The sequence below is a fragment of the Nicotiana tabacum genome, chromosome 10 (genome assembly GCF_000715075.1).
Source record: "Nicotiana tabacum cultivar K326 chromosome 10, ASM71507v2, whole genome shotgun sequence".
Classification (NCBI taxonomy): Eukaryota; Viridiplantae; Streptophyta; class Magnoliopsida; order Solanales; family Solanaceae; genus Nicotiana; species Nicotiana tabacum.
The window spans coordinates 31947915-31956575 of NC_134089.1; the positions used below are offsets into that span (position 1 = coordinate 31947915).

The following is an 8661-nucleotide window of genomic DNA, read 5'->3' on the forward strand; positions in this document are numbered from 1 at the left end:
TGTTATTGAGCTATTAGTAATCAGGGGGATCTATGAGTTACCTTTCCGTATTGCAAATCGTTAGGATTTGTTGATTATAGGCACATGTGGTGCATTGTTATTAGGGCCTCGCAGTGGTATTCGAGCGGGAAGAGCACTGGGTATTACTCGGTGGATGGCGTATCGGTTATGTCCTTTTGAGTTGTGTGGTGTTATGTAATTGCCTCACGGTGGTTATGATGATTGCTTTGATTTTAGACATCGTATTGCACACAATTGTCGATTTTGAGCATAGTGACTTAAGGTGTTTTCACATGGACCAGTATTTGGATGAGGTCGTGCATTGGAGCGAAGCTATATGGAGGTATGATCCTACAGGTTAGATTTGTGTGTTCTATTTTTATGATGTGAGACAGGTTCTCAGCATTGTGTGTGGTGTTACTAGTGATCTTGCGGTACAACTCTTTCATTTGAGTTATTTTCATGATTTAGGTATGTTCGGATTGTTTCTTATCGGTGTGCGGATTGCACAAGTCGTGGCTATAGTCGGTATTGATGTGTCATGTCACCAGAGTAGTTGTGTTGGATTAGATAAGATCGATGGGATCTTTAATAAATACAAACGGATTCAATTTCAGCATGTTGGAAAGATAATATTGAGGTTCGGTTCATAAATTTGCTATGGTCCTTGCCAAAGGAGATGTGGCTTCATGAATGGTTGATTTGGGAATTGGTTACGGCTTAATGCATGTTTCATTTATCATTGGTAGTATATGAAAGTGTTGGAATGAGACTTTAGTTGATAAGAGGTTTCCTATCGATGTTGCAAGCATTTGAGTTATGTGGTATATCATGTAATTGCACCGAGGTTGAGGGTATGGGTTATTACAGATTGTTCGGGCTTAGTCAGAGTATAGATATGAGATTTTGATCTTGTGGATGATTTCAGAAGTGGAAATATGGTTCTAACGTTCATGGGCTAGGTTGGACTATGAAATTTCAGTTACATTGTGTCATCGGACCTATACGAGATAGGGTGATGTGGGATCACCCCCAGGTATATGTTCATGGTAAGGTTATTTAGCTATTGGTTGGCTTTTGGAATAACTCTGGGCACGTTCGAGGACGAACGTATGTTAAAGTGGGGGAGGTTGTAACGACCGACCGGTCATTTTGAGCTTTTGCACCTTGCTCGTCAGTTCCCGGACATGACTTGCCCCATGTGATGTATTATGACTTATGTAAATCGTTGGTTTTGGTTTTCAGGGTAATCGGAATGAATTTGGAAGAACAGTTCTCAGTTTGAAGCTTGAAATTTTAAAGGTTTGACCAAGATTTGACTTGTTTGTATATGATCTCAGATAGGAACTTTTATGATTTTGTTAGCTCTGTTAGGTGATTTGGGACTTAGGAGCGTAATCAGAATGCATTTTGGAAGTCCGTGGAAGGTTTAGGCTTGAATTGGCGAAATTGAGATTTTGATGTTTTCTGGTTGATAGGTGAGATTTCGATATAGGGGTCGGAATGGAATTTCGGAAGTTGCAGTAGATACATTGTGTCATTTGTGACGTATGTGCAAAGTTTCAGGTCATTCGGACGTGGTTTCGTTGGGTTTTTGATCAAAAGCGTAATTTGGAAGTTCTTGAAATTTTTAGGCTTGAATCCGATGTAATTTTGGTGTTTTGATGTTGTTTTGGGCGTTCCGAAGGTTGGAACAAGTTTTAATGAGGTTATGGGATATGTTGGAATGTTTGATTGAGGTCTCGAGGTCCTCGGGTGAGTTTTGGGTGGTCAATCGGACCATTTCATGTCGTTTGGAATTGCAGAAATTCAGCTGAAATGTTGCAGAGAATTAGACCTGCATTCGCGAAGGGTTAGTTGGTGAAGGTTGGAATTTTAGCCTTCTCGTTCGAGAGAAAAGCTGCGCGTTCGTGAAGGGCTGAGTGTTTGGTCATCGCGTTCGCGAGTGAAGCTGCGTGTTCGCGTAGAGGAAAGTGGTCGGCTAGGTTTGAGGTCAGGTTATTCATTGCGTTCGCGGGTGAAGGGGTGTGTTTGCAAAGAGTTGTCTGAGGAAGCATCGCATTCGCGATGGGCAGGTCGCGAAGGAGAATTTTTGGTCACTGTTATTTTGTGCTTCGCGAACGCGAGGCGTTGACCGCGTTCGCGAAGAAGGTAATTTTTACCTGGGGCAGAATGTTTTAAAGTGAGTTTCGCGAGCTTTGGCCTATTTTCTCAATTGTTGAATGATATTTGGAGCTTTTTGAAAAAATTTGAAGAGCGATTCAAGAGATAACACCTGGAGGTAAGCATTTTGAACTCAATACTCGATTCTTGTGTGAATTCTACCCAATTAATCATGGAAATTAAGCCTAAAATTGAGGAATTAGGGCTTGGATTTGGAGAGTATAAATTAGGAATTTGAAGGGACAATTGAGGTTCGATTTTGATGTTCTTGGTATGTATAGACTCGTGAGAGGATCAAGATCTATTGATGAGAGACTTTTATCGAATTCCAAAACGTGGGCCCGGGGGCCAAGTTTGAGAAATTTCGGGATTTTGATGTAAATTGGATATTTTCGAGTGGGTTTTGTTCCCTTAGCATATTTTAATAGTTATGTACTTATTGTGGCTAGATTTGGAGCATCCGAAGGTTGATTCGTGAGGGCAAAGGCATCGCGGGCTAGAGTTTGGACGGGATCGAGGTAAGTAATGATTGTAAATGTTGTCCTGAGGGTTTGAAACCCCGGATTTTGCATCGTTGTGCTACTTTGAGGTGACGCACACGCTAGATGACGAGCGTGGAGTCATGCACTGTTGGAGATTGTGACTTGATCCATCCCATACGACTGTTAAGTCGCGTATTTGATTTGAAATCTTATGATATTCCAAATTTTAGAGATTGATATTATATTTTGGATTGTATGCCATATTTGGGGCCTTGTGCCGACCTGTTGAGATCCTTAGGGGCATTTTTACTATTTTTCCTCACTCTATTTGTTTTGAAAGCATATCCTCAGTCATGATTTACCTATTTATTATTTAAACCTGGTTTTATCACTTTACTTCTTAAAATGTGAAAGCTGTTTGGCTTGAGTTCCCTGTTTTACTGATGGTCCGAGTGATCGTGAGGTTGATGACTGAGATAGACCGAGGGTCTGATTGTGAGGTTGATGACTGAGATAGACCGAGGGTCTGATTGTATGGTTAATGACTGAGAGAGGCCGAGGGCCTGGTTGTGAGGATTATATATCTATGAATCGGGCTGCACGCCATATATATATCGGGCTGCACGTCGCAACGATATATATATGGATCGGGCTGCGTGCCGCAGCGATATGTTGGATCGGGTTGCGCACCGCAGTGATATAGCGCTTGGGCTGTAGGAGCCCCTCCGAAGTCTGCACACCCCCAGTGAGTTCAGTCGACTATATATATGGATCGGGCTGCACGCCTCAGTGATATATGGATCAGGCTGCACGCCGCAGCGGTTACTATATGGTACTTATTTAGTGTGAATGTTGAGTGCGAACGCTGATTGATGAGAGTTGAATCTCGAGTGACTGAGAGGCTTGCACGAAGGGCTATAGATATACATGTACATGAGTGATGCTTTGCCTGAGGGGCTTGTTTATGAACTTACTGTTTTTTGCTCCTCTTTAAAGTGATTCTATCGAATATGTTGATTTAATTACTGCTTTCACTTATATTTAGACCGAGCTTCTATTGAAAATGTTGAACAAATGCTTTAAACAACTTTTATTCAAACTGAAGTTTTTAAGTTATGAAATGGGTATAAATTTCTATTTTGCCCGAGGGGCTGTATACGAATTATGTTTTGCCCAAGGGGCCGATTATGGTTTTCATCGCTTTTATTATAAATGGTATTGAACCCCTACTGAAACTGTTGGAAATCATTTTCAAATGATTTTTACCAAAAGCTGGATTTTAAATGAGACGATTGACTCGTATTCTGATTTGAAAGCATGTTGTGCTTATTAAGTTTATCATAAATGTGGATTCATCGTTTCCTACAGCTCAGTATTTATTTACTCTTATTACTTGCTAGGTTGGAGTACTCACATTACTTACTGCACCTCGTGTGCAGATTTAGGTATTTTGGACCTCGGTAGCGGGTTTTGGTTACACAGAGGCAGAGTCATCGGAGTTAGCAAGGTGGTTGCATGATGTTCGAAGCACTGCTTTCCTTCCCCTTATTTTCATTACTATATTTAGTACATTTTTAGACTCTGGTTGTATTCGGACCTTGGTAGATGCTCATGACTAGTGACATCCCGATGTCGGGCTTGTGTAATTATTCCGCACTTTTCTTTTAAATTTTCATTATGAGATTATTGATTTATAAATGGTATAAAAATAACTTTTATTGGAAAATGGTTGATTCGGGAGTTATGTCGGCTGGCCTAGTTTCACGATAGACGCCATCACGGCCGGGTCGATTTTGGGTCGTGACATTTATAATCATTTTTTATGTTTTTATGCTGTGTTTTTTGTTTACTTCAGCATATTCATTAGAGAATATGCTGAAGTTATTAAGTTTATTTTTTATAACTTCAGCCTAGAGATGTTGAAGCTTATGTTTGTACATGTGTTTCTTTTGTGTGATGTATGCGTATGTGTGTGTGTGTGTATGTGTGTATGTGTTTGTTAAGGATATGTATTTCACATACTGTATGCTGAAGTTTTTTCTCGTTGAAGTCATTGCGTACTTTTTTAAAATGCAACCAAACCTGTAAGCCTGGGCAACAAAAATGAGTGATTTGTACTTTAGCAGTATAAAAAATAGTCCAAGAGCTTATTTACATCGACTGCATTTGGTAGACTTCAATGTACTAATTCAGTCGCAGGGATATGCCTCTTTATTTGTCTTCTTCCTTGTAAAATCTCTACATCGGGAGGTTTTGTGATCTTAGATTGTACATTTTGTGATATATCCCATGATTTTTTATCTCCCACGGTATTCACATATCCTTCATATGTTTTCAACCATGTTTCCTTTGAATACCAATTTGAGCAGTAATCAGATTTCTGCAAATATCTCTTATTAATAACAGCAATTGCATGTGGACAGGGCAATTCATCAATTTGGAATTCGAGGCAGTCACAAGTTCTCTTATTTAAGTCCACAATGAATTCGATTCCTTCACTATTTATTCTAAACAATATTGAATCAAAGTTGAACACCTAACAAGGAATAAAAAATTAAGATAAACTATATTAGTGTATTGTTGCTTCAAAAAGAAAAAGTATGAAGTTTTTTAAATGTAAGCAGTAAATCACTGCAACAGATATAAAAAGCTGAAGTTAATAAATATACTCACAAACATTTTGCGAGCCAAGTCCATCTTCTTAGTCATCTCTTCTTCTCCCCATACTGATACTCCGTGAAAAGTTTCATTTGCTTTTTTTCTCCATTTGTAAAACCACTCTCCCAACTTTTCTTGGATGAAATCAAACATTCTTAAAATAGGCATTTCTCTCCCTTTTAGTAAAACAGAATTTATTGATTCTACCATGTTTGTTGTGATCATATCATAACGTCGTCATGGGAACCACGATCGAGCCCATCTCTCTAAAGGCTCTTTCATTATGTAATTGTATGTTTTCTTGTCAACACTTTTGAGTTGGGACATTAACTGATTAAAATCTTCACGTTTGTATGACCTTGCAGCACTTTGAAAAAGATTTATTACTGTGGCTTTTGTATGTCTTTGCTTTAAATTTTTCTCAAAGTGATAGAGGCAGATACCATGGTGAGCTTCAGGAAAAGCTTTTCTAATCCCATTTGCGATCGATTGGTTTCTATCTGACAAGAAAACCAGTTCATGACGGACTTGAATTGATTTTCTCATTTCCCCGAAGAACCAAATGTATGCCTCATTGTTTTCTAAATCTGCTACACCAAAACATAGAGGAAAGATTTGATTGTTTGCATCCTTTGATACAGCAACAAATAGAACACCACGATATTTTGACTTTTAAAATATTGCATCTACTGCAATAATGGGTCTACAGTAGGACCAACCAGCTACTGATGTCACAGGAGCAAAGAACATGTAAGCAAATCTATACAGTGAACACAAAAAAATAAATCATAAGGTACAAAGTTTTTCAAAGGGGAACATTTGAAACTTCAGGTTGATGGATAGTATTGTTTTGCTTACCTATTCTGCCCATCTCTTTTTATGCTTGTGTACGTTCCTGGGTTTTTGTGCACCATCATGTGTAGGTATGAAGGAAAATTCTAGTAGTTCTCTTTAAGTGTTCCCCTTATGCAAGCAACAACTTTTTGAATAGCGCGCCATGCCTTGTGATAACCTATGTCAATTCCAAATTTCTTTTTCATTTCATTTTCTACAATGGGTGGTGTAACCTCTATCTTTTTGTCTCGAACATGTTCTATAATTTGTTCACTTATAAAATTTGATGTAGCATGCTTCTGATATGATTTTCTTATATCAACCGAGCATTCATGGTTGTTATGATATTTTATCACCCTGAATAGTGTGGAATTTTTTATTTTGGTAGCACGTACATTCCAACCACATTTCTCCACGATGCATTTCAGCTCGTATCTCTTTGAACATGATCTAATAGCAGTGAATTCAACTTTCTGGTTTATCTCCAAGCTGCAAAAAAATTTACTCATATTTTGTTTGTTCTCAAAAATTGATCCGACTCGTACTTCCTCAGGTAATGCATCGTGCCTAAGTATTTTACATGGTGGAGATTCTTTCAGCTTTCTTCTCACTCTTTTTCTTGATTTCTGAGAAACACTAGAAGTTTCAGCAATTTCTTCAATTCTATCTGATGTTATCGGTATAAACTCCATGTTTACTTCATCTTCGTTGTTGCTTATCATTGCAGAAGGTAACAAAAAACTTTTTTGGATTGTGTGTTGGTTGTCAATTTACATTATTAGCTGTCCTTCTTCTTCTTGGTCATCGACAAACAGGTATAAATTTATTGAAGGAGTCGGTAATTGTTGCAGCATTAAATATTCTAAAGCGGCTGTAATGTTAGAAGGTTGTTGTTCGTTTTCTACTTTCATTATTGGTTGTCCTACTTCATGTTGATAATCAGCAAAAGGTTCTGAATCCATTGCATATGCAAAAGATTGTTCGAATGCTGCACATTCTGAAGGTTGTATTTTTTCGATGATGAAATGGCAATTCTTGTAGGCTGAATCAGTTGTAAGCAAATGTATACAGGTATTGAGTTCTTCATCTGAATTTACAAGCATTCCTTTGCTTGTATTTAGTTTGATATCAAACCATACTTTTAGTGAATATCTAGTTGAATCAATACTTGCAACTTCACTAATTTTCTTTAGGAAAATATTGAATGGTATGTGCTTATTAAGTAGAACAAGTTTTGTATCAGATCCAAGTATTTGAAATCAAGAGTCCACCTCCCATTAAAAGTTATAACAATGCAAATCGAACTTATCCTGCAGATTCATGTTTAGTGGCAAGTATTAGGAATATGAACAGAAGAATTTTAGGTTGTATGTGCTGAAGTTTTTACAAATGAACTAAATCACTTAAGCATCTGCTGCTGAAGTTTTTTGAAAAAAGATGTATGACATAATTAATGAATCATGCACAGAAAACTTCAACTTATTAAGTGCTAAAGTTTTTAGAAATAAACTAAATAACTTCAGCATATCAGCTAAAGTTTTTTTGAAAAAGTTTTATGACAGGATTTATGAATCCAAGGAAAAATACTTCAGCTTATTAAGTGCTGAAGTTTTAGAAATGAACTAAATAACTTCAGCACATTGGGCTGAAGTTTTAGCAAATAAATTCAACAAACTTGAGCATGTTTCAGCATTAATTGCATAGTATACATGAGAAAACATAACAAACACAATTAAAGTAGTAGTTATATTACGTTGGGGGTATGTGTTAGTGTAATAATTACATTTCTATCACATTCATGCACGTTTTTCATTAGACAACGTTTAAAATTCCTCTTTGCCTTTTCATATACATTGCAGAAGTTTTTGTCGCCTATATAAGTACGCTATACCTTGTGAGTTTATTCACTCAAACACATATATTTTAGCATATAAAAGCAAAAGGGAGAAAAATGGATACTATCATCAGGCAAATAGTTGACAAAGATAAGCAAGACATCATTGAGGCATTTGAGTTGAAGCTTGATGAGGTCATAGAGAAGTACGACAGGGAGCTAGAAGAAATCAACAACAAGCTTGATAAACTTGCGATGTTTGCAAGATTTGATAATCTTGCTAACGAAGACGCTCGTCTATCTGGGAGTGACGACGATGATGATGATATGGACGATTAGTTTTTATTTTTTTTCTATAATCCTTTTAGTTAAAGGATTATAATGTTATTTTATTTTTTATGTAATTTAATTTATATTTTTAAATTTTTAATAAAATATTCTGTGTTGTTTTAAGTTTTTTGTGCATTTTTTTAATATTAATTCTATTCAAACTCGAAAAATAACAGAGGAAATGAACTAAATAACTTCAGCAGGAATTAACAAAAACTAATGCGAAAATTATATATTTTTTGGTATGAAGTTTTTCCAAAAAAGCATAATAAAATACATAGTGCAGGAAGAAAACTTCAGCTCCCTTTGTTGAATTTTCAAGCATGAACAAAAAAATCCTTTTTAAACTTAGAAAATAAC

General features: G+C 36.8%; 1 protein-coding gene across 1 annotated transcript; it reads right to left on the reverse strand.

The window, feature by feature from the left end:
* Positions 1-4821: 4821 nt before the first annotated feature.
* Positions 4822-5513, reverse strand: LOC142165064 (uncharacterized). The gene is made up of 2 exons (XM_075223702.1): positions 5319-5513; positions 4822-5181 (listed from the first exon to the last, which is right to left on the reverse strand). Exons 1-2 carry the CDS (start codon positions 5511-5513, stop codon positions 4822-4824), a joined length of 555 nt encoding a protein of 184 aa, XP_075079803.1.
* Between the last annotated feature and the right edge of the window lie 3148 nt (positions 5514-8661).